The sequence below is a fragment of the Xylocopa sonorina genome, unplaced genomic scaffold, assembly GCF_050948175.1.
Source record: "Xylocopa sonorina isolate GNS202 unplaced genomic scaffold, iyXylSono1_principal scaffold0014, whole genome shotgun sequence".
Taxonomy (NCBI): domain Eukaryota; kingdom Metazoa; phylum Arthropoda; class Insecta; order Hymenoptera; family Apidae; genus Xylocopa; species Xylocopa sonorina.
The window spans coordinates 1,204,415-1,230,162 of NW_027490090.1; the positions used below are offsets into that span (position 1 = coordinate 1,204,415).

General features: G+C 37.1%; 2 protein-coding genes across 2 annotated transcripts in view; both read right to left on the bottom strand.

Annotated features, from left to right (window-relative positions):
- LOC143431702 (uncharacterized) overlaps positions 1–6,556 on the bottom strand; it is a 245,147-nt gene extending 238,591 nt beyond the window's left edge. The window contains exon 1 of the mRNA XM_076908641.1: positions 6,470–6,556. Within this exon, the coding sequence (XP_076764756.1) occupies positions 6,470–6,484 (15 nt within the window). The 5' untranslated portion in view covers positions 6,485–6,556. The remainder of the gene's footprint in view (positions 1–6,469) is intronic.
- The window catches only part of LOC143431679 (protein masquerade-like), a 360,601-nt gene extending 337,105 nt beyond the window's left edge, over positions 1–23,496 (bottom strand). Inside the window, exon 1 of the mRNA XM_076908603.1 lies at positions 23,493–23,496. The gene's annotated coding sequence lies outside the window, so the exon portion shown is untranslated. The remainder of the gene's footprint in view (positions 1–23,492) is intronic.
- Positions 23,497–25,748: the final 2,252 nt, after the last annotated feature.

Below are 25,748 nucleotides of genomic sequence, written 5' to 3' on the forward strand. Positions count from 1 at the left end.
AATATTTTAAGAGAGAGAGTTGAGAGAGAGTTATGAGAGAGAGTTGAGAGAGAGAGAGAGAGAATTTTAAGAGAGAGAGAGAGAGTTGCGAGAGAGTTATGAGAGAGAGAGAGAGAGAGAGAGAGAGAATTTTAAGAGAGTGGCGAGAGAGAGTTATGAGAGAGAGAGAGAGAATTTTAAGAGAGAGAGAGAGTTACGAGAGAGAGAGAGAATTTTAAGAGAGAGAGAGAGAGAGTTATGAGAGAGAGAGAAAATTTTAAGAGAGAGTCGAGAGAGAGAGGAAATTTTAAGAGAGAGTCGAGAGAGAGAGAGAGAGAATTTTAAGAGAGAGAGTCGCGAGAGAGAGAGAGAATTTTAAGGGAGAGAGTTGCGAGAGAGTTATGAGAGAGAGAGAGAATTTTAAGGGAGAGAGTTGCGAGAGAGAGTTATGAAAGAAAGAAAATTTTAAGAGAGAGAGTTGAGAGAGAGAGAACTTTAAGAGAGAGAGTTGCGAGAGAGAGAGAGAATTTTAAGGGAGAGAGTTGCGAGAGAGAGAGAGAATTTTAAGAGAATAATAGAAAGAATGAGAGTGAGAGTGAGAGAGAAAGTGAAAGAGGGAGAGTGAGAGAAAAAGTGAGAGTGAGTGAGAGAGAGTGTGAGTGAGTGGATAAATCAGAGAAAGAGAGAGAGAGAGAGTGAGAGAGCGAGAGTCAGAGAGTTATATGTGAGCAACCGCTCGATGTCGAGGAGCAATCCTGGCTACAGGGCGAATGGCTATTACCATCGAGCAAACTCGATTCGCGTGGATTTTTCCATCGCGAAAATTTCGTCCGTCGAATGGGATTATTGACAATCGATGGTCGCAAAGATTGATCAACGGCAATTAAATTGATTGCAGGTACGGGGGACGTTTGTTCTAACTGGATCGAGAGTTAATTGTAACCGACTGATCAGTCGACTGGGGAAGGTTATCGTCTAAACGGATTCGAGGTTCGATAGATTAGGCGAATGGCACGAAATTAGATCAAGACCCTGATCCGTATTAGCGTCGACACTCTTACCTGCGTTAAACGTGAAATCTGACGCTGATGCCCTGTAATTGAGTCAGAGAGAGAGAAAGAGAGAAAGGTAGAAGAATTAGAGGCTAGATTTGCTCTCTTATGTTCGATTTTTTCTTGAACCTGGGCTTTTTGAAGAGAATTGGAAGGTTTAAGCTTGCTCTGGAAAGAATTGCAAGGCTCTAAGCTTGCTCTGGAAAGAATTGCAATGTTTAAGCTTGAGAGTCGTAGCTTCAAGTTTCAAGCTTTAGATCTGAGTGTTCAACTTCCAAGCTTGAGATTCGAAACTTCAAGTTATAAGCTTGAGATCTGAATTTTCAACTTTCAAGCTTGAGATTCCAAGCTTCAACTCTCAAACTTGAGACTTGAGTCTTCAAACTTGAAATTTCAACCTCTAAGCTTGAGTGTTTTGAAAAGAATTGCAAGGTTTAAGCTTGCTCTGGAAAAAATTGCAAGATTTAAGCTTGCTCTGGCAAGAATTTCAATATTTAAGCTTTGAAGTTAAGCTCTGAGGAAGAGAAAATTGCAAGGTTTAAGCTTGCTTTCGAAATAATTGCAGGTTTTAAGCTTTAAAGAAGAGAATTGCAAGGTTTAAGCTTGCACTGAGAAGAATTGCAAGGTTTCAGATTTGAAGTTAACCTTTTGAAGAAGATAATTGCAAAATTTAGGCTTTTACAAAGGGAATTGCAAAGTTTAAACTTGGAACTTAAGCTCTGAAGAAGAAAATTGCAAGGTTCAAGCCCGCTCTGTTAAAATTTGCAATGTTTAGGCTTTGAAATTCAGCTTTGAAGAAGAGAATTGCAAGGTTTAAGCTTTAAAGTTAAGCTTTGCAGAAGAGAATTGCAAGATTTAAGCTTCGAAGAAGGGAATTGCAAAGTTTAAGCTTGCTTTGAAGGGAGTTGCAAGACTTAAGCCTTGAAGAGATCTGCAAGACTGAAGTTTTGAAGGGAATTGCAAGATTTAAGCTCGATCTGAATGGAATTCCATGAAAAGTTTAAAGAAGAGAATTGTAACTTTGAAAAGCAGCTTTCAAGAGGAGAATTGCAAGCTATGAAGAGCAGCTTTAAAGAAGAGAAATTTGCGTATTTTAAGGAGAACTTGAAAAAAGAGAATTGCAAGGTTCGAAGAAAAGCTGTGAAGAACAGAATAGCAAAGAGTCAAGAATAAAATTGCAAGATTTAAAGAGGATCTTTAAAAAAGAGAATTTCAATATTTAAACTTAAGATTTGAAAGAAATTGCAAAATTGCAGCTTCTTGCTTTAAAAAAAATTGCATAACTGAAGATTGCTCCACTTTCTTCATTAATAACTTTTAAACAAACAATAATCCACAATTCAAACCTATCAAACATTACTCACAAGAATGTCCTTGACAACATACACCAAGGTCAACAGAATCAAACTCTCGAGCTCTTCAAAAATCTCATCTAAACAACAAATAAAATAAAAAAATACAGAAACCATTTAAATAATTCAAGAAAACATGAATTAAGGGGCAACAAAAATTTGTCTGCACTTTTTCAAGAACAACAGAAGACGCTGAAGAGAAAATACTCGCAGTTTTACAATTTGCACCCTCGTTCCTTCCACCATTTCTCGTCCAAACAATTAAACAGGGACATCCATATTTATGCAGCCGGATAATTTTTCATTTTCGTACTCGTCTCGATTTTTATCACCGCTGATACCCTAATGAATATTCATAATACTCGAGATATATCTGGAACAGCGTACGAGAGGGTGGTTCGAAAATTTTATTTCGCGTTCGATGTACCTCGCCTCGCGGGTTGATCGACGATTTCGAATTCGAGGAATTATAATTCGCCAGTTAAAAAAATACGAGGTGTGAAGAGAGGTGGTTTAGAGGCTTTGAGAGAGGCAGAAGAGAGAATTGCAAGGTTCAAGCTTCCTCTGAAGAGAACTGTAAAGTTGAAGCTCCAGTTTCGATTAGTATTGCAAGGTTTAAGCTTAAGTTTTGAAAAGAATTGCAAGGTTTAAACTTTGAAGAAGCTTAAAGTGGCAAGGTTTAAGCATTCTCCAAAGAGAACTGCAAAGTTTAAGCTTAGAGGGAAAGAGAATTGCAAGGTTTAAGCTTCCTCTGAAGAGAATTGCAGGGTTTAGGCTTGAAGCAGAGAGAAATGCAAGGTTTAAGCTTCCTCTGAATTGTATTACAAGTTTCAAGCTTTCACTGAAGAGAATTGCAAGGTTTAAGCTTCCTCTGAAGAGAACTGCAAAGTTTAAGCTTAGAGGGAAAGAGAATTGCAAGGTTTAAGCTTCCTCTGAAGAGAATTGCAGGGTTTAGGCTTGAAGCAGAGAGAAATGCAAGGTCTAAGCTTCCTCTGAATTGTATTACAAGTTTCAAGCTTTCACTGAAGAGAATTGCAAGGTTTAAGCTTCCTCTGAAGAGAACTGCAAAGTTTAAGCTTAGAGGGAAAGAGAATTGCAAGGTTTAAGCTTCCTCTGAAGAGAATTGCAGGGTTTAGGCTTGAAGCAGAGAGAAATGCAAGGTCTAAGCTTCCTCTGAATTGTATTACAAGTTTCAAGCTTTCACTGAAGAGAATTGCAAGGTTTAAGCTTCCTCTGAAGAGAACTGCAAAGTTTAAGCTTAGAGGGAAAGAGAAATGCAAGGTTTAAGCTTCCTCTGAAGAGAATTGCAGGGTTTAGGCTTGAAGCAGAGAGAAATGCAAGGTCTAAGCTTCCTCTGAATTGTATTACAAGTTTCAAGCTTTCACTGAAGAGAATTGCAAGGTTTAAGCTTCCTCTGAAGAGAACTGCAAAGTTTAAGCTTAGAGGGAAAGAGAAATGCAAGGTTTAAGCTTCCTCTGAAGAGAATTGCAGGGTTTAGGCTTGAAGCAGAGAGAAATGCGAGGTCTAAGCTTCCTCTGAATTGTATTACAAGTTTCAAGCTTTCACTGAAGAGAATTGCAAGGTTTAAGCTTCCTCTGAAGAGAACTGCAAAGTTTAAGCTTAGAGGGAAAGAGAATTGCAAGGTTTAAGCTTCCTCTGAAGAGAATTGCAGGGTTTAGGCTTGAAGAAGAGAGAAATGCAAGGTTTAAGCTTCCTCTGAATTGTATTACAAGTTTCAAGCTTTCACTGAAGAGAATTGCAAGGTTTAAGCTTCCTCTGAAGAGAACTGCAAAGTTTAAGCTTAGAGGGAAAGAGAATTGCAAGGTTTAAGCTTCCTCTGAAGAGAATTGCAGGGTTTAGGCTTGAAGCAGAGAGAAATGTAAGGTTTAAGCTTTCTCTGAATTGTATTACAAGGTTTAAACTTTCTCTAAAATAGAATGGTAAAGATAAAGCTCCAGTTTTGATTAGTATTGCCAGGTTTAAGCTTAAGTTTTGAAAAGATTTGCAAGGTTTAAACTTTGAAGAAGCTTAAAGTTGCAAAGTTCAAGCTTTCTTTGAAGAGAACTGCAAATTTTAGCTTCGAGGGAGAGATAATTGCAAGGTTTAAGCTTCGAAGAAGAGAATTGCAAGGTTTAAGCTTTGTCTGAATAGAATTGTACAGTTCAAGCTCCAGTTTTGATTACTATTGCAAGGTTTAAGCTTAAGTTTTAAAAAGAATTTCAGGATCTAAACTTTGAAGAAGCTTAAAGTTGCACAGTTCAAGCTTTCTCTAAAGAGAACTTCAAATTTTATCTTCGAGGCAAGGATAATTGCAAGGTTTAAGCTTTCACTGAAGAGAATTGCAAGGTTCAAACTTTCTCTGAAGAGAATTGCAAAGTTTAAGCTTCAAGGGAGAGATAATTGGAGGGTTTAAGCTTTCTCTAAATAGAATTGTAAAGTTAAAGGTCCAATTTTTATTAGTATTGCAAGGTTTAAGCTTAAGTTTTGAAAAGAATTGCAAGGTTTAAACTTTGAAGAAGAGAGAATTGCAAGGTTCAAACTTTCTCTGAAGAGAACTGCAAATTTTAGCTTGGAGGGAAGGATAATTGCAAGGTTTAAGCACTGAAAAAGCGAGAATTGCAGGGTTCAAAATTTCTCTGAAGAGAATTGCAAGGTTTAAGCTTCGAGGGAGAGATAATTGCAAGGTTTAAGCTTTCTCTGAATAGAATTGTAAAGTTGAAGCTCCAGTTTCCATTAGTATTGCAAGGTTTAAGCTTAAGTTTTGAAAAAGAATTGCAAGGTTTAAACTTTGAAGAAGAGAGAATTGCAAGGTTCAAAATTTCTTTGTAGAGAATTGCAAAACTTAAGCTTCGAGGGTGAGATAATTACAAGGTTTAAGCTTTCTCTGATTTAGTTTACTTAGCAGGATTTAGTTTACTTAAGTTTTGAAAAGAATTGCAAGGTTTAAACTTTGAAGAAGCTTAAAGTTGCAAAGTTCAAGCTTTCTCTGAAGAGAACTGCAAAGTTTAAGCTTCGAGGGAGATAAAATTGCAAGGTTTAAGCTTCCTCTGAAGAGAATTGCAGGGTTTAGGCTTGAAAATGAGAGAATTGCAAGGTTCAAAATTTCTTTGTAGAGAATTGCAAAATTTAAGCTTCGAGGGTGGGATAATTGCAAGGTTTAAGCTTTCTCTGATTTAGTTCACTTAGCAGGATTTAGTTTACTTAAGTTTTGAAAAGAATTGCAAGGTTTAAACTTTGAAATATAATCATTTAATTCTTAACAATATAAGAAAAAAAGATCACCAGACCTTCACCACCAACTTAAGTTCACCAGAGCTTTGACCAATAACAAATATAACCATTCAATTCTTATCAATCTAAGAAAGAAAAAAAAGATCACCAGAACTTCACCACAAACTTAAGTTCACCAGAGCTTTGACCAATAACAAATATAATCATTTAATTCTTAACAATATAAGAAAAAAAAAGATCGTTCACCAGAACATTGATCAAAACCAATATAATCATTCAATTCTTAATAATCTAACAAAATAAATAAATAAATACATAAGCAAGTTCACTTATCAAAACTTTGACCAAATACAAATATAAACAATATATAAAAATAATATAATAAGAACTTTGACAATAAAATAGTAAGAACTTATTTTGACAAAAAACAAATATAATCACTTAATTCTTATCAATTTAAGAAAAAAAAAAAAAAGAAGATCACTCACCAGAATATACCAATAAATTAATTAGAATCGCCAACATATTAAGAACTTATGACAAGAATAAAATACAATCATTGAATTCTTACAAATCTAAGAAAAGAAAAAAAGGAAAAAAAAAGATCACTCACCAGAATATACCAATAAATTAATTACAATCATCAATATATTAAGAACTTTGGCAAGAAACAAGTATAATCATTGAATTCTTACAAATCTAAGAAAAGAAAAAAAGGAAAAAAGATCACTCACCAGAATATACCAATAAATTAATTACAATCGCCAACATATTAAGAACTTTGGCAAGAAACAAGTACAATCATCGAATTCTTACAAATCTAAGAAAAGAAAAAAAGGAAAAAAGATCACTCACCAGAACTTTCACCATGTATATCCTCCAGCTCTGAAGTCCAGCCCAGTCGAAGGGGCAGCCGTGCAGCAGTTTAAACTCCCCACTGCACCGCGCACTCCTCTCTGCAACGCGAAACAGCAAAAAGGGTTAGCAATGGCGACGAAGATGACGAAGATAGTAGCGACGGTGGTCATGCTTGAATTTTTTCGTTCTTCTCGCGACAGTTAATGGCGAGGCGGGTCTGGCCGTGTCCGTGCGAGCAAATATTTCCGACTGAGCTCGCAACGGACGAAAAGGACAGTCCCTGCTGCTATTTACCATCGCGAGCGTTTCGAGAAATTGGGTTACGCAAACATCCTTCGAAGAAGGCGCCTCTGAGAGAGAGAGAGAGAGATCTGCTCTGCCCTCTTTTCGTTCGCCTTTTGTCAGTGTTACATTGTTGTGTACGTGCGAATGTGTGTCTACGTGGACGCAGTTACTTTATTACTGTTGTTAACCATTTAAAACTGCTTAATTACACTTCTGTTTGGCCACTGAGACGCACATGTGCACGGAGAGGAGTGTAATTAAGCTTTTAGTGGTTTTAAGTGGTTAAGAATAGTAATGGAGTAAGTAAGTAGTGTAAATGAAAAAAAAATTGTTATTAAATAGGTTTTGTATAATTTGTTTGAAGCAGAATAGCGTGATTTTGCCTTCCTTTCAGTGTTACACGTTGTGTACGTACGAATGTGGGCAGACAGAGACACAGAGACGCATATGTGTGCTTAGAGAAGGGTAATTAAGTGGTTTTAAGTGGTTAAGAATAGTAATAGAGTAAGTAGTTTAAATAAAAAAAAAAAAAAATTGTTATTAAATAGCTTCTGTATTATTTATTTGGGGCAGAGTAGCGTAATTGAGTCTTACATAATTTTTGTATAATTCATTTGAAGCAGAGTGGAGTAATTAAGTCTTAAATGATTTTTATATCATTCATTTTAAGTCTTAAATAATTTTTATATCATTCATTTTAAGTCTTAAATAATTTTTATATCATTCATTTTAAGTCTTAAATAATTTTTGTATAATCAATTGTATTTATTAATAAAATTTGAAGCAGAGTAATTAAGTCTTAAATAATTTTTATATAATTCATTTTAAGTCTTAACTAATTCTTGTATAATTCATTTGAAGCAGAGTAGCATAATTAAGTCTGAAATAATTTTTGTATAATTCATTTGAGGCACAGTTGCTTAATTAAGTATTAAATAATTTTTATATATAATATAGTTGTTTTTTCTGTTTTTAGTTACAGTGTTGCTGGTGTAAATATAGTTTGAGAATTGATAAAATAGCAAATTTAAGATTTAAGAATAATTGTAGAATATAAGAATTGGGAAAACTGGTAGATTTAAGCTTGCTCTGTGGGGAATTGGAAGCTTTAAGTTTGCTTTAAAGGGAATTGCAAGGCTAAAAACTTGATTTGAAGGGAATTGCAAGGTTGAAGCTTCATCTGGAAGGAATTGCAAGGCCCTAAGCTTATTCTGGAAATAATTGCAAGACCTAAGCTTGCTCTAGAAAGAATTGCAAAACCTTAAGCTTGCTCTGAAAAGAATTGCAAGATCTAAACTTGCAGTAAAAAAATTTGTAAAACCCCAAAACTTGCAATAAAAAAAATAGTAAAACCCTAAGCTTACTCTGAAAAGAATTACAGGACTTAAACTAGCTTTCTTAAGAATTGCAAGACCATAAACTTGCTCTGAAGGGAATTCCAAGAAACTGAGCTTGCTCTGAAGAGAATTGCAAAATCTATACTTACAATGAACAAAATTTTAAAGACCTAAGCTTGCTCTGAAAAGAATTGCAAAACCTAAGGTTGGTGTAGAAAGAATTGCAAGACTCTAAGTTTTCCCCCGAAAAGAATTGCAAGACTCTAAGCTTGCTCTGAAAAGAATTGCAAGACTTAAGCTAGCTTTCTTAAGAATTGCAAGACCATAAACTTGCTCTGAAGGGAATTCCAAGAAACCAAGCTTGCACTGAAAAAAATTGCAAGACCAAAGCTTGCTTTGACAACAATTCTAGGACTTAAGTTCGCCTTGGTAGGAATTGTAAGATCCTAAACTTGCTCTGAAGAGAATTCCAAGAAACTAAGCTTGCTCTGAAGAGAATTGCAAAATCTAAACTTACAATGATAAAAATTTTAAAGACCTAAGCTTGCTCTGGAAAAAATTGCAAGACTTAAAACTTGCTCTGAAAGGAATTGAAAAATCAAAGCTTTGAAGAGAATAGCAGTTTCCAAAGCTTGGAAGAAAATTGCAAGACCAAAGCATTAAGCAAAATAGCACGATTCAATCTTCTGTCCAAATTCCAAAATTAACGCTCTAAAATAACTCCACAAATCTTAACCATTACTAAGAACTACAAAATTCAGACTTCAGAACAAAGTACCAAATTCAAGAATCGAATAGAGCCTTAATCACCAATCTTCTAAACGAATCGAACACCAAAGCTCTTAAGCTTTCATCACAATTACTAAACCCAAGAGCTCTGACAAGAATCACCAAATTTCAGCTTCGAAGAAGAATCTTAAGAACTTCGAGAACACTTGCTGAACCTAAGATCTTTGACAAGAATCACCAAATTTCAGCTTCGCAGAAGAATCTTAAGAACTTCGAGAACACTTGCTGAACCTAAGATCTTTGACAAGAATCACCAAATTTCAGCTTCGCAGAAGAATCTTAAGAACTTCGAGAACACTTGCTAAACCTAAGATCTTTGACAAGAATCACCAAATTTCAGCTTCGCAGAAGAATCTTGAAAACTTCGAGAACACTTGCTAAACCTAAGATCTTTGACAAGAATCGCCAAATTTAAGCTTCGAAGAAGAATCGCAAGCTCGAAGCTTAGAAAAGAACCGCAGGAACCGTAATTAACTTCTCGCGTTAAACCCTCGCGACGCTTTCAATTATTCCCCTCGTTCAACCGTGACTCTTTCCAGCGAACCAGAGAACCGCCTGTTGCCTGCCAAGGTTAACGAATCGCCCCAGCCAGGGAACGAATAAAAGACGGAGGCCTAGGCTTGCGTAACCTGAATCCTCGCGAGCGCCTCGAGCCAACAACTCGCACCCTCAACCCCCTTTCTGGGGTTGGGGGATGTGGATTTTTCTCCTTTTGCCCCGCGAGCGAGAGCTTCTGTTTATAATTTCATGTTGACAGGCTACGGGATAATGGGACCACGTGTCACAGTCCCACGAATTTCGCGTCTACTTCGTACACATCGAGTAATTCCTGGAACTGGGAGACGAGTTGGGTTCTGGTGAAGAAAGGAAATACGTAGATGAATGTAATAGTTGTGGTTAATGTCTGGGGTGAGTTAAATTGGGATTGAATTGGAGGAATTTTGGGAGTTGTTGAGAGCAAGCTTAGAGTCTTGCAATTTTTGTCAGAGCAAGCTTAGAGTCTTGCAATTTTTAGCAGAACAAACTTAGGTCTTGCAATGTTTGTGAGAGCAAGCTTAGGGTCTTGCAGTTTTTTTCAGTGCAAGCTTAGGATCTTACAATTCTTTTCAGGGCAAGCTTAAGATTTTGCAGTTCTTTTCAGACTAAGCTTAGGCCTTATAATCCTTTTCAGAGCAAGCTTAGGGTTTTACAACCTTTTTTTTATTGCAAATTTAGATCTTGCAACTTTTTCCAGAGCAAGCTTAAGTCTTGCAATTCTTTTCAGAGCAAGCTTAGGGTTTTACAACTTTTTTTTTATTGTATGTTTAGATCTTGCAATTTTTTCCAGAGCAAGCTTAGGTGTTTAAAATTTTGTTCATTGTAAGTTTAGATTTTGCAATTCTCTTCAGAGCAAGCTCAGTTTCTTGGAATTCTCTTCAGAGCAAGTTTAGGATCTTACAATTCTTACCAAGGCGAACTTAAGTCCTAGAATTGTTGTCAAAGCAAGCTTGGGTCTTGCAATTTTTTTCAGTGCGAGCTTGGTTTCTTGCAATTCCCTTCAGAGCAAGTTTATGGTCTTGCAATTCTTAAGAAAGCTAGCTTAAGTCTTGCAATTTTTTTCAGATAAAGCTTAGGTCTTGCAAATCTTTTCAGAGCAAGCTTAGGATCTTACAATTCTTTTCAGAGCAAGCTTAAGATTTTACAGTTCTATTCAGAGCAAGCTAGGGGTTTTACAACTTTTTTTTTATTGCAAGTTTAGTTCTTGCGATTCTTTCCAGAGCAAGCTTAGATCTCCAAAATTTTTTTCATTGTAAGTTTGGATCTTGCAATTTTTTTCAGAACAAGCTCAGTTTCTTGGAATTCCCTTCAGAGCAAGTTTATGGTCTTGCAATTCTTAAGAAAGCTAGTTTATGTCCTGCAATTCTTTTCAGAGCAAGCTTGGGGTTCTACAACTTTTTTTCATTGCAAGTTTAGATCTTGCGATTCTTTTCAGATCAAGATTAGGTCATGCAATTTTTTTCAGAGCAAGCTTAGAATCTTGCAATTCTTCCTGGTCCAATCTTACATCTTGTAAATCTTTCTAGACTAAGCTTAAGTCTTGCAATCCTTTCTAAACTAAAGCTTAGGCCTTGAAATTCTCCCCAAATCAAGCTTAGTCTTTCAATTCTTTGTAGACCAAGTTTACGTCTTGCAATTCCTTTCAATACAACAATGCAAATCCCCTCTTCACCTCAATCCATCCTCAACCCTCGCAATTGCTTACAAAGCAAGCTTAAACCTTCCAAGAAAATCTCTCCACCCAAACCAAAGCAATCAATTACTCAAAACCACCCTCAATTTAGCCCAATTCACCCGAAAAACCCAAAACCAACCTTGATGTTTCTCAAAATTCCCTTCTCCACGTCCCACTAATAACAATTTGAACCTCCTCAGCTAATCAAGGATTAAAGCCTCGATGATTCCCTCTCAATCGAGGCCTGAGCATCGACTCTGGCCCTCTGCTCGCTAAATAAACCATTCAATTAATGCACGGCGGTATTAAAAGCATGGCCAGCGCCGGCAGAGAGGAGACCAGGAATTTTTACGCGCGTCCGTGGCGAGCTCACAAAGAGCAGTCGCGCTAGGTAAAAAACGAGGAACGAGAAGAAGAGAGCAAGCAAAAAAAAAATAAAAGAAGAGAAACGAAAGAAGCAGCGTCGTTACGCTCACCGTGTTCCACGGTGTTAGCGCTTTCGAGTTAATTACTACCGTGGAAAACACAGAGTTTCGAGGAGTGGGGGATGAGAAAAGGAGAGAAAAAAAAAAAAAAAAAATGGAAGATCGCGGAAGTAGGCAGTTCCGCGTGGGGAGAACGGAAATCCACGGCGCCAGCCATTGTGCTGAACCCTCCGTCGGCTGTGCAGCCTCGAAATCGCGACGGTTAACGAAATTCAGCTGTTCTTGCGTCGCAGACGTGCTGAGAATGAAAGAGCACCGTTTAAACGGCACGCTTTTCAGTGATAAAGCGTATCAGTCGTGCTTGGGCCACCGCGTTTCGCATAATGAAACGAAATTGTAGGGTTTGGGACGAAGGAGAAGCTTATAGGCTTCTCGATCGAGCATTGGAATTATTGGACAGGTTTCAGACGTGCAATTTTTGATATAATTGTGAAAATGTATGATGGAAGAATTGGCTAGATTTGAAGAATCTTCACTTTTAAGTTTTGATTATTGCAAGGCTTGAGATTGCTTCTGAAGGAATTGCAAGATTTTATAGCGTATTTTGAAAGCAATTTTAAGGCTTGAGCTGGACTCGTAAAGAATTGCAAGATTTAAGCTTGAGCTGTGAAAAGAATTGTGCAGTTTAAGCTTAAGCTTTGAAAAGAATTGCAAGACTTGACGATTTAACGAAGTTGAAGGGTTGAGGACGAAGGAGAAGCTCGTAGGCTTCTTGATCGAGCATTGGAATTGTCGGACAGGTTTCAGACGTGCAATTTTTGATATAATTGTGAAAATGTATGATGGAAGAATTGGCTAGATTTGAAGAATCTTCACTTTTAAGTTTTGATTATTGCAAGGCTTGAGATTGCTTCTGAAGGAATTGCAAGATTTTATAGCGTATTTTGAAAGCAATTTTAAGGCTTGAGCTGGACTCGTAAAGAATTGCAAGATTTAAGCTTGAGCTGTGAAAAGAATTGTGCAGTTTAAGCTTAAGCTTTGAAAAGAATTGCAAGACTTGACGATTTAACGAAGTTGAAGGGTTGAGGACGAAGGAGAAGCTCGTAGGCTTCTTGATCGAGCATTGGAATTGTCGGACAGGTTTCAGACGTGCAATTTTTGATATAATTGTGAAAATGTATGATGGAAGACTTGGCTAGATTTGAAGAATCTTTACTTTTAAGTTTTGATCATTGCAAGCCTTGAGATTGCTTCGAAAGGAATTGCAAGATTTTATAGCGTATTTTGAAAGCAATTTTGAGGCTTGAGCTGGCCTCGTGAAGAATTGCAAGATTTAAGCTTGAGCTGTGAAAAGAATTGTGCAGTTTAAGCTTAAGCTTTGGAAAGAATTGCAAGACTTGACGATTTAACGAAGTTGAAGGGTTGAGGACGAAGGAGAAGCTCGTAGGCTTCTTGATCGAGCATTGGAATTGTTGGACAGGTTTCAGACGTGCAATTTTTGATATAATTGTGAAAATATATGATGGAAGAATTGGCTAGATTTGAAGAATCTTCACTTTTAAGTGTTGATCATTGCAAGACTTGAGATTGCTTCGAAAGGAATTGCAAGATTTTATAGCGTATTTTGAAAGCAATTTTGAGGCTTGAGCTGGCCTCGTAAAGAATTGCAAGATTTAAGCTTGAGCTGTGAAAAGAATTGTGCAGTTTAAGCTTAAGCTTTGGAAAGAATTGCAAGACTTGACGATTTAACGAAGTTGAAGGGTTGTGGACGAAGGAGAAGCTCGTAGGCTTCTTGATCGAGCATTGAAACGATTGTAGACGTTTGAGACGTTCAATTTTCGATATAATTGCAAAAAAAAGGAAGAATGAGCTAGATTTGAAAAACTTTTACTCTTAAGTTTTGCAAAGAATTGCAAGATTTAAGCTTCTTCAGAAGACAATTCGAAGGTCTAAGCTTTCTCTAGAAAGAATTGCAAGCTTCAAGCTTAAGCTTTGAAGAGAATTGCAAGATTTAAGCTTCTTCAGAAGACGATTCGAGGGTTTAAGGTTTCTCTGAAAGAAAATATGGGATCCAGAAGAAATTGCAAGGCTTCAGATTGCTTTTAAGTTGGCATTGAAAGGAGTGGCAAAGCGTCAATTCACTTTGAAGAGAATTGCAAGGTCTAAGCTTGCACTGAAAGAAATTTCAAAGCTTCAACTCACTTTGAAGACAATTTCGAAGCTTCAACTTGTTTTGAAAGCAATGGCAAGGCCTCAGCTTGCTCTGAAAGGAATTGCAAGGTCTCAGCTCTCTCTGATAGTAATTGCAAGGTCTCAGTTTGCTCTGAAAGCAATTGCAAAGCTTCAGCTCACTTTAAAGAGAATTTCGAAGCTTCAACTTGTTTTGAAAGCAATGGCAAGGCCTCAGCTTGCTCTGAAAGGAATTGCAAGGTCTCAGCTCTCTCTGATAGTAATTGCAAGGTCTCAGTTTGCTCTGAAAGCAATTGTAAAGCTTCAGCTCACTTTGAAGAGAATTTCCAAGCTTCAACTTGCTTTGAAAGCAATGGCAAGGCTTCAGTTTCCCCTGGAAGAAGTTGCAAAGCTTGAATTTTACTTTAAAGAGAGTTTCAAAAATTCAGCTTCCTTTAAAAGGAATTGCTATGCTTGGAGTTTGTTTTGAAGGGAACAGCATTGCATTCGCTTGCTTTAGAAGGAATTGCAAGGCTTAAACCTTGCTTTGAAGGAAAGTACAAAGTCTGAGTTTGCTTCTGAAGGATTTGCAAGGCTTAAACCTTGCTTTGAAAAAAATTGCAAAGTCTGAGCTTGCTTTAGAACGATTTGCAAGACTAAAAGCTGGTTTTAGAAGAAGTTGCAAGGCTTAAAGCTTGCTTTGAAGAGGATTGCAAAGTCTGAACTTGCTTCAGAAGGATTTGCAAGGCTTTAGCTTGCTTTGAAGTGAATTGCAAGGCTTAGAGCTTGCTCTAGAAGGAATTGCAAGGCTTAGATCTTGCTTTAAAGAGAATTGCAAGTCTTTAGCTTGCTTTAGAAAGATTTGCAAGGCTTAAACCTTGCTTTGAAAAAAATTGCAAAGTCTGAGCTTGCTTTAGAACGATTTGCAAGACTAAAAGCTGGTTTTAGAAGAAGTTGCAAGGCTTAAAGCTTGCTTTGAAGAGGATTGCAAAGTCTGAACTTGCTTCAGAAGGATTTGCAAGGCTTTAGCTTGCTGTGAAGTGAATTGCAAAGTTTGAACTTGCTTCAGAAGGAATTTCAAGGCTCAGAGCTTGCTTTAGAAGGAATTGCAAACTCTGAGCTTGCTTTAGAAGGATTTGCATGATCTAAAGCTTGCTTTGAAGAAAATTACAAAGTCTGAGCTTGCTTTAGGAGGATTTATCAAGCCTTAAAGCAAAGTCTGAGCTTGCTGTAGAAAGAATTACAAGGCTTAAAGCTACAAGTTTCAATTAAAAAAATATATTTGTTACTTTATTTATAAATATAAAGTACCATTAAGGTCACAAAATATATTCTCTGCTTATACCCACAAAAATCACAAGTTACCCACAATAAAAATTTTCAATTTAAATTCCACGACTATTTTGGCAAAATCTACTGTCAAACCTCGACTCGTCTAACCGAAATCATAAGTTTCATGCGACAAAAATTGTCAATTTAAATTCCACGACTATTTTGGCAAAACCACCAGCAAAACCTGGACTCGTCTAACGAAATGGCAATTAATAAAAAATATATTCTCTACTTTTACTCGCAAAAGTCACAAGATCCATGCAATAAAAATTTTCAATTTAAATGCCACGACTATTTTGGCAAAATCTACTGTTAAACCTCGACTAACAATTAATAAAAAATATATTCTCTACTTATACCTCGAAAACTCACAAATTACCCACAACAAAAATATTTAATTAAAATTCCACGACTATTTTGGCAAAACCACCAGTGAAACCTGGACTCGTCTAACGAAATGGCAATTAATAAAAAGTATATTCTCTACTTTTACTCGCAAAAGTCACAAGATCCATGCAATAAAAATTTTCAATTTAAATGCCACGACTATTTTGGCAAAATCTACTGTTAAACCTCGACTAACAATTAATAAAAAATATATTCTCTACTTATACCTCGAAAACTCACAAATTACCCACAACAAAAATATTTAATTAAAATTCCACGACTATTTTGGCAAAACCTACAGTTAAACCTTGACTCGTCTAACCAAATAGCAACTAATACAAAATATATTCTCTACTTATAAAAAATATACAAATATATTCTCTCTCACAATAAAAATTTTCAATTTAAATTCCACAAAGTCAAAATGCAAAATCTACTGTTAAACCTTGACTCGTCTAACTGAAATCATAAGTTTCATGCGACAAAAATTCTCGATTTAAATTCCACGACTATTTTGGGAAACCACCAGTGAAACCTGGACTCGTCCAACGAAATGGCAATTAATAAAAAATATATTCTCTACTTATACCCACAAAAATCACAAAAATCACAAATTACCCAGAATAAAAATTGTCAATTTAAATTCCACGACTATTTTGGCAAAACCACCAGTGAAACCTGGACTCGTCTAACGAAATGGCAATTAATAAAAAATATATTCTCTATTTATACCCACAAAAATCGCAAAAATCACAAATTACCCAGAATAAAAATTGTCAATTTAAATTCCACGACTATTTTGGCAAAACCACCAGTGAAACCTGGACTCGTCTAACGAAATGGCAATTAATAAAAAATATATTCTCTATTTATACCCACAAAAATCGCAAAAATCACAAATTACCCAGAATAAAAATTGTCAATTTAAATTCCACGACTATTTTGGCAAAATCTACTGTCAAACCTCGACTCGTCTAACCGAAATCATAAGTTTCATGCGACAAAAATTGTCAATTTAAATTCCACGACTATTTTGGCAAAACCACCAGTGAAACCTGGACTCGTCTAACGAAATGGCAATTAATACGTCTCGCATGTCGCCTGTGACTCATTCTCGTAATTCGTTACGCAACCCAGTCGTTCTAAATATCGCGAATAAAATGAGACGCGACGAGGAGAGACAGTGCCTCTCTCTCTCTCTCTCTCTCTCTCTCTCGAGCTATATTCGCATTAACCGCGACATCTACGATCAATAAACGTCGCGTGGCGGATTAATTTGAAACGGAACCAGCCTCTGTCGAGTGTCTGGTAATCGTTAATACGCTGTGTCGCGCGATTCGAACAGAAAATGGCGAGGAAAAAAGGGCGGGAAAGGGACGGATCGCAAGGCTGACGCAGCCCAACGCTGTAATTTTAAACACTCGCAACGTGTATTGGATTACGTCCAGAGGAGACGCGGTTCTTCGCTCGCAGAGTCGAAATAGAATGACTCACAGACGAAGACCTTGTTCTAATTCAAAAACGAAACACGGAAAAGATTGCGACGGGGTCTGTTCGAGGAATCGAAGAACTTTTTGCCGATCTTTGGCTGCTAATAAGATTGTGGATAATAAAGGTTTTTTTTGTGAGTTGGTAAAATTCTTCATAGTTGTTTTGTTTTTAATTTGGAGTAATTAGTTGAGAGTAATTTTATTTTTAATTTTTATATTGGTGCAAAAATTGGCAGTAATTTTATTTTGAAATTGGAGCAAAAATTGGCAGCAATTTTGTTCTTAAATTTGTTATGATATCCGAAATTTGATTAAATAAATTTTATAAAGCTGGTCAGTTTATCATATTTTAATTGTTATATACAATGTGCTATAAAAAAGTAGATAATGTGCTAAAAAACTAGAATAAAGTGCTTTCAAAGTAAAGTGCTATAGCAACCATGACAATACAAAACTTAAGATTATATAAAATTTAATTTAACAATAATTCAATTTAAGAGTTGAATGCTATAGCATTCGTGTCATTGTATGTCAACTTTAAAATTAATGCTATAGCATATACATAATTCTGTATCAGGATTGCAAGATTTATGATTTGAAGGGGATTGGAAGATTTAAGTTCATGCTTGGAAAAGAATTGCAAGGCTTGTGCTTTCTTGGAAGAGAATTGCAAGGTTTAAGCTTTGAAGAAGAGAATTGCAACATTTAGGCTTGCCATCGAAGCTATTGCAAGGTCTAAGTATCCCTTTTGAAGGAATTGCGTGGTTTAATTTCGCTTGAGAAGAAACTAAATCCTTGCAATTCTTCCCAAAGCAAGCTTAAACCTTGCTGTTCTCTCTTCTTTCTTCAAAGCTTAAACTTTGCAGTTCTCTTCTTCAAAGCTCAACTTCAAAGCTTAAATCTTACAATTCTCCTTTTCAAAGCTTCGATCTTGCAATTTTCTCTTCTTCGAAGCTTAAACCTTGCAATTCTCATCTTCAGAGCTTAACTTCAAAGCTTAAACTTTGCAGTTCTCTTCATCAAAGCTCAACTTCAAAGCTTAATCCTTGCAATTCTCTTTTTCAAAGCTTCGATCTTGCCATTTTCTCTTCTTCGAAGCTTAAACCTTGCAATTCTCATCTTCAGAGCTTAACTTCAAAGCTTAAACTTTGCAGTTCTCTTCATCAAAGCTCAACTTCAAAGCTTAATCCTTGCAATTCTCTTTTTCAAAGCTTCGATCTTGCCATTTTCTCTTCTTCGAAGCTTAAACCTTGCAATTCTCATCTTCAGAGCTTAACTTCAAAGCTTCAACCTTGAAATTTCTTCTAGAACAAGTTTAAAAACCTTGCAATTTTCCTTTCTTCAAAGTTTAAACCTTGCAATTGCTTTCCAAAACAAGCTTAAACCTTGCAATTCTCGTCTTCAGAGCACAACTTCAAAGCTTAAACCTTTAAATTCTTTTCTTCAAAGCTCAACTTCAAAGCTTAAACCTCGTAATTCTCTTCTTCAAAGCTCAACTTCAAAGCTTAATCCTTGCAATTCTCTTTTTCAGAGCTGAAACCTTGCAATACTCCTCAGAGAAAGGTTTAACCTTGCATTTTTCGTCAGAGGATGTTTAAACCTTGCAATTCCTTTTATAGATTTCTTAAACCTTGTAATTCCCTGAAATATAAGTTTGCAGTTTCCTCCAAAGAAAGCTTAATCCTTGGAATTCTGTCCTTCAAAGCTTAAACTTTGCAGTTCTCATATTCTTATCATCAGAACTTAAATTCAAAGCTTAAACCTTGCAATTCTCTATTTCGAAGCTTAAATCTTGTAATTCTTTCAGAGCATTAGCCTTGCAATCCTCTCTTCTTCTAAAGCTTAAACCTTGGAATTCTCTTCTTTGAAGCTTAAATCTTGCAATTTTCTCTTCTTTGAAGCTTAGATCTTGCAATTCTCATCTTCAGAGTTCAACTTCAAAGCTTAACCCTTGCAATTTCCTCTGCAATGCAAGCTTAACCTTAGAAATTCCCTTCAAAGCAAGGGTAAACCCTTAAATTCTGTTCTCTGAGTTCTAATTTTCTCTCCTTCGAAGCTTAAACCTTGCAATTTTTTCTTCTTCGAAGCTTCAACTTTGAAATTTCATCTAGAACAAGCATAAACCTTGCAATTTTCCTTTCTTTCAAGTTTAAACCTTGCAACTGCCTTCGAGAACAAGCTTGAACCTTGCAAATTTTCTTCTTGAGAACTAAAACCTAGCAATTCTTTCCAGAGCAAGCTCAAACCCTGGAATTCTCTCTTCTTCAAAGCTGAAACCTTGCAATTCTTTCTTCAAAGCAAGCTGGAAACTCTCAAGCATCATCTCAGCTGTTCCACAGCTGTCCAAGCGAGCGGACTTGCGTCAGTTCTTTTACGACACTGTCGAATTAGCTTCGAACTATGTCACGCGATTACTCTGATAGCGTGGAAGTCCGCGAAACGGCGGTTTAAGCAACGTCTGCTGACGATGGCCACGCAGTTCTCTTCGAGAAAAGGTTAAACGTTGAAACGCGTGAATGCTAATTGTCCCAGCCGCTTACGTGTCCTCGATTACCCTCTGATCCGAGATTATCGCGGTTCACGGTGAACCCTGGCGATGCCAGCTTCCAGTTTGGCTTCCACAGAGCCTCGAGGAAAGTATTTAACGGAATTTTAATCTTCAGAGAGGATTCTTATGAGACGCGATGTGTCGTCTTGCAGAAAATTTGAGATTGCAAGAAGAGAATCGCAAGGTTAAAGCTTGCTTTGCTTAAGTTTCATTTTTTATCAGATTTACAAGATTTAAGTTTAAGCTTTGAGGGGAATTGCAAGGTTTCAGCTTTGAAGAAGAGAGAATAGAGCAAACTTTAAGCTTCCTTCGAGGAGAATTGCAAAGTTTAAGCTTCCTTTGAATATAATTTGCAAGGTTGATGCCTTCTCTGAAGAGAATTGCAAGCTTTGAGCTTTGAAGAGGAGAGAATAGAGCAAACTTTAAGCTTCCTTTGAGGAGAATTACGAAATTTAAGCTTCCTCTGAACAGAATTTGCAAGGTTGAAGCCTTCTCTGAAGAGAATTGCAAGCTTTGAGCTTTGAAGAGGAGAGAATAGAGCAAACTTTAAGCTTCCTTCGAGGAGAATTGCAAAGTTTAAGCTTCCTTTGAATATAATTTGCAAGGTTGATGCCTTCTCTGAAGAGAATTGCAAGCTTTGAGCTTTGAAGAGGTGAGAATAGCAAGTTTTCATCTTTCTCTGAAGAGAATTGCGAAATTTAAACTTTCTCTGAAGAAAATTGCAAGATTCACGCTTGCTCTGAGGAGAAAATCGCGAAGTTTAACCTTTGAAGGACAGACAGAGTGCAAGAAGAAGAACTGACGCACGTCTGCTCGCGTGGACAGCCGTGGAACAGCTGAGAGGAAACCTAAGATTTTTAAGCTTACTCTGGGAAGAATTGCAACGTTCGCGCTTGTTCTGGATGAAATTGCAAGGTTTAAGCTTGGAAGTTAAGCTTTGAAGATGAGAATTGCAAGATTTAAGCTTTAAAGAAGACAGTTGCAAGGTTTGAGCTTTCAAGAAGGGAATTGCAGGGCTTATGCTTGCATTGCAGGGAATCGCAAAGTTTAAGCAATGAAGTTAAGCTTTGGAAAATGGAAATTGTAAGGTTTAAGCCTTGAAGAAGAGGAAATTGCAAAGTTTAAGCTTTGGAAAAGAGAATTGCAAGGTTTAAGCTCCGAAGAATAGAAACTTGCAAGGCTCAAGCGATGAAGAAGAGAATTGCAAGGCATAAACTTGTTCTGGTCGAAATTATAAGGTTTAAGCTTGCTTTGAAGGGAATTGCAAAGCTTGAACTTACATTGCAGAGAATTTCAAGGCTTAAGCATTGAAGTTAAGCATCGAAGAAGGCAATATCAAGGTTTAAACTTTAAAAAGCAGAAAATTGCAAGGTTGAAAAGCTTCCTCTGAAGAAGCATTGCAAGGTTTAAACCTCGAAGAAGAGAAAATCGCGACGTTTAAGCTTTGAAGGACAGAACGAAAGAGAACTGACGCACGTCTGCTCGCGTGGACAGCCGTGGAACAGCTGAGAGGAAACCTAAGATTTTTAAGCTTACTCTGGAAAGAATTGCAAGGTTCGCGCTTGTTCTGGATGAAATTGCAAGGTTTAAGCTTGGAAGTTAAGCTTTGAAGATGAGAATTGCAAGATTTAAGCTTTAAAGAAGACAGTTGCAAGGTTTGAGCTTTCAAGAAGGGAATTGCAGGGCTTAAACTTGTTCTGGACGAAATTATAAGGTTTAAGCTTGCTTTGAAGGGAATTGCAAAGCTTGAACTTACATTGCAGAAAATTTCAAGGCTTAAGCATTGAAGTTAAGCATCGAAGAAGACAATATCAAGGTTTAAACTTTAAAAGGCAGAAAATTGCAAGTTACAAGCTTTCTCTGAATAAAATTGCGAGGTTCGAGCTTTCTTTGAAGAGAATTGCAAGGTTCAACCTTTCCCAGAAGCAAATTGCAAGGTTGAAAAGCTTCCTCGGAAGAAGCATTGCAAGGTTTAAACCTCGAAGAAGAGAAAATCGCGACGTTTAAGCTTTGAGGACAGAACGAAGGAGAACTGACGCACGTCTGCTCGCGTGGACAGCCGTGGAACAGCTGAGAGGAAACTTAAGATTTTTAAGCTTACTCTGGGAAGAATTGCAAGGTTCGCGCTTGTTCTGGATGAAATTGCAAGGTTTAAGCTTGGAAGTTAAGCTTTGAAGATGAGAATTGCAAGATTTAAGCTTTAAAGAATACAGTTGCAAGGTTTGAGCTTTCAAGAAGGGAATTGCAGGGCTTAAACTTGTTCTGGACGAAATTATAAGGTTTAAGCTTGCTTTGAAGGGAATTGCAAAGCTTGAACTTACATTGCAGAGAATTTCAAGGCTTAAGCATTGAAGTTAAGCATCGAAGAAGACAATATCAAGGTTTAAACTTTAAAAAGCAGAAAATTGCAAGTTACAAGCTTTCTCTGAATAAAATTGCGAGGTTCAACCTTTCCCAGAAGCAAATTGCAAGGTTGAAAAGCTTCCTCTGAAGAAGCATTGCAAGGTTTAAACCTCGAAGAAGAGAAAATCGCGACGTTTAAGCTTTGAAGGACAGAACGAAGGAGAACTGACGCATGTCTGCTCGCGTGGACAGCCGTGGAACAGCTGAGAGGAAACCTGAGAGCGCGACCACGGCGAACTCCAAGTCGTACACCTGGAAATAGCTTTGGCAACGTCCACGACACACAACCGTCCCTGTCTTGCTCCATAAAACGGGAGATTACCGCGTATCGTGTCGCTTTTCGTTCGCAACGCGGCCAATATAGATCATACGCTAACGATTGCCACCGGATGTGTCCGTTTAGCTCGTAACAACGAACTTTCGAGGACTTTCACACGATCTGTGACAGAGAAACATTTATTTTTTTTTTATTGGTGATGAGTTTGGTTGAATTATTATTGGTTGCAGCAGTTAGCAAAGCTTAAGTTCTTGCGATTCTCTGCAAATCTTAAGTCTAAATCTTGTGATCCTCTTCTTGAAAGCATCTGTTCTTCTTCCAGTTCTTTTCGAAGGAGGCTCAAGCCTTGCAATTCCCTATTTCACAGCTTGAACCTTGCAATTCTTCGCAGAGCAAGCATTAAATCTTGCAATTCTCAGCAACGCATAAACTTAAATCTTGCATATATATATATTTATTTTTTGTGTGTTATTGGTAACGCGTTTGGTTGGATTATTATTGGTTGCAGCAGTTAGCAAAGCTTAAGTTCTTGCTATTATTTAATTGGTTGAGACATTTAATTATTTAATTGCAATTGTTTGAAAAATTGGTTGAAACAGTTAGCACAGCTTAAATTCTTGCGATTCTTTGGAAACATTAAGTCAAAGATTAATTTCTTGCGATTCTTTGCAAAACTTAAGTCTGAATCTTGTGATCCTCTTCTTGAAAGCATCTGTTCTTCTTCCAGTTCTTTTCAAAGGAGGCTCAAGCCTTGCAATTCCCTTTTTCAAAGCTTGAACCTTGCAATTTTTCGCAGAACAAGCATTAAATCTTGCAATTCTCTTCTTGAAAGCATCTCTTCTTCTTCCAATTCTTTTCAAAGAAGGCTAAACCCTTTGAATTCTCCTTTTCAAAGCTTGAACCTTGCAATTCTTCGCAGAGCTAGCATTAAATCTTGCAATTCTTTGTAAAGCTTAAACTTAAATCTTGCAATTCTCTTCTTCAAAGTCTAAATCTTCCAATTTCCTTCAAAGAAAGCTCTGGCCTTGCAATTCTATTCTTTAAAGTTTTAAACCTTCCAGTTCTTGCTCTGAAGAGAATTGCAAAATGTAAGCTTGAGCTTTGAAAGAAATTGCATGATTTAAGCTTTAAAGAAGAGAGAATTGCAAGGTTTAAGCTTTAAAGAAGAAAAAATTACAAGGTTTAAGCTTTGAAGAAGAGAATTTCAAAGTTAAAGCTTGCTTTGAAGGGAATTGCAAAGTATAAGCTTAAACTTTAATAAGATTTCCAAGATTGAAGCTTAAGCTTTGAAAAAAATTGCAAAATGTAAACTTAAGCTTTGACAAAAATTGCAAGCTTTACATTTAAATATTAACCACTGAAATACAACCTTTTTCTTAATCCTTACAATCCAAAGGTTGTATTGCAGCGATCAGTATTTTAATGTGAAAAATTAGAGAATTCTTTCAGTTGCCTCAGTTGTTATGATATGACGATTTTTTTCTTTTATATTAAACCTTTATTAATTCAACTAATTAATCTACCAAGTCCATTCGTTCTTTTTTATTTTGCCTTGTAATAAGAAAAAAAAAATAACAATAACAAATATGAAGGATTAGAGTTCTTTCACAGTCAATCAGTAACGTAATAATTTATTTATTTATTTACAGGAATATTTATTTATTTACTCACATCGAACATTTATTAATTTAATCACTCAATCTGACCAAACAAAAATTGTTGACTCAAAACTGTGCACTCCTCTTCCACTTTAAATTCTTCATTAATTTAATTGACAACAGAGAGGTCCTTCAAAAAATATCTCTGACATGTACCAATCAATCTGAAAAATTTGTTCTGGTCCTACATCTAAGATTGACATCCGTCCAAGACCTTTGCCTCGCTCGAACGTCTCAGTATTCATTAAATAATTAACACGGCTGGCAATCTTAAAGACTGGCCAAGTGTTCTGCAAATAGGCTCGAGCCAGTGGACCTCAGTTTCGAAGTGACAATTATCAGATTGAAATCTTGACCTGCTAAAGGCTGAGCCTGGTCCCTTTGCTGGCGAAGGAACGAATACCACCCTCTTCGACCATCTTTCTCCTACCGTGCTTCTTTAACTTGGTTCTTTTGCTGGCGAAGGAACGAATACCAACTTATTTCAGCCTCTTCCACCCTCTTGCATCCCTCTTCTTCCACCTTTCTCGACTATTCTCCTCTAACTTGGTCCCTTTGCTAGCAAGAGAACGATTACCACCTTCTTTCAGCCTCTTTCATCCTCTTTCATTCTCTTTCACCCTCTTCTACCCCTTTTCACTAGCCTTCTTCCATTTTCTTTCACCATTCTCCTCTATCTTGGTCCCTTTAGTAACGAAAGAACGAATACCAACATATTTCAGCCTTTTCTACCCTCTTTCATCACTCTTTCACTCTCTTCCACTCTTTTTCGCCATTCTTCTTGCAGCTTCTTCCGCCATCCTCCTCTAACTTGGTCCCTTTGCTAGCAAGAGAACGAATACCACCTTCTTTCCACCTCTTCCGTCCTCTTTCACCCTTTTTCTCTCTTTTCTACCACTTTTTACTACCCTTCTCTCAGCTTCTTCCACTGTACTGCTCTAACTTGGTCCCTTTGCTAGCAAGAGAACGAATACCACCTTATTTAACCTTCATGCACCTTCTGTCACCCTCTTCCACCCTCTTTCACCACTCTTCTTCCACCATTCTCCTCTAACTTGGTCCCTTTGCTAGCAAGAGAACGAATACCACCATCTTTTATTCTCTTTCACCCTCTTTCATCCTCTTCTACCCTCTTCCACCATCTTTAACCCTCTTCCACTCTCTTTTACCATCTTCTACCCCTTTTCACCACCTTTTAACCACCTTCTTCCACTATTCTTCTCCAACTTGGTCCCTTTACTAACGAAAAAGCGAATACCACCCTCTTTCATCCTCTTTCACTCTCTTTGATCACTCATCTTCCCATTTCTTCCACCTTCTTTCATCATCCTCCTCTAACTTGGTCCCTTTGCTAGTGAAACAACGAATACTACCATTTTCCACCCTCTTTCACCCTTATCTACCCCTTTTCTCCACCCTACTTCCACCTTCTCTCACCATCCACCTCTAACTTGATCCCTTTGCCAGTGAAAGAACGAATATCACCTGCTTCCATCTTCTTCCACTTTCTTCCACCCTTTTCACCTTTCTTCAGCACTCTTCTCCCATCTTCTTCCACTGTCCTTCTCTAATTTGTGTTCCTTTGCTAGGATAAGAACGAATACCACCCTCTTCCAGCTTCTACCACCTTCTTTCACCCTCTTCCACCCTTTTTCACCACCTTTCACCCATATTCTTCCACTATCCTTCTCTGATTTGTGTTCCTTTGCTAGAAAAAGAACGAATACCATCGTCTTTCAACCTTTTCCACCCTCTTCCACCCTCTTCCATCCTCTTTCACCCTTTTTCATACCATCTTCTACCCCTTTTCGCCACTTTCACCCATATTCTTCCACTATCCTTCTCTAATTTGGGTTCCTTTTGATAGAAAAAGATCGAAAACCACCCTCCTCCAACCTTTTTCCACCCTCTTTCACCCTTCTTCACCATCTTCCACCCCTTTTCACCAACTTTCACCCATATTC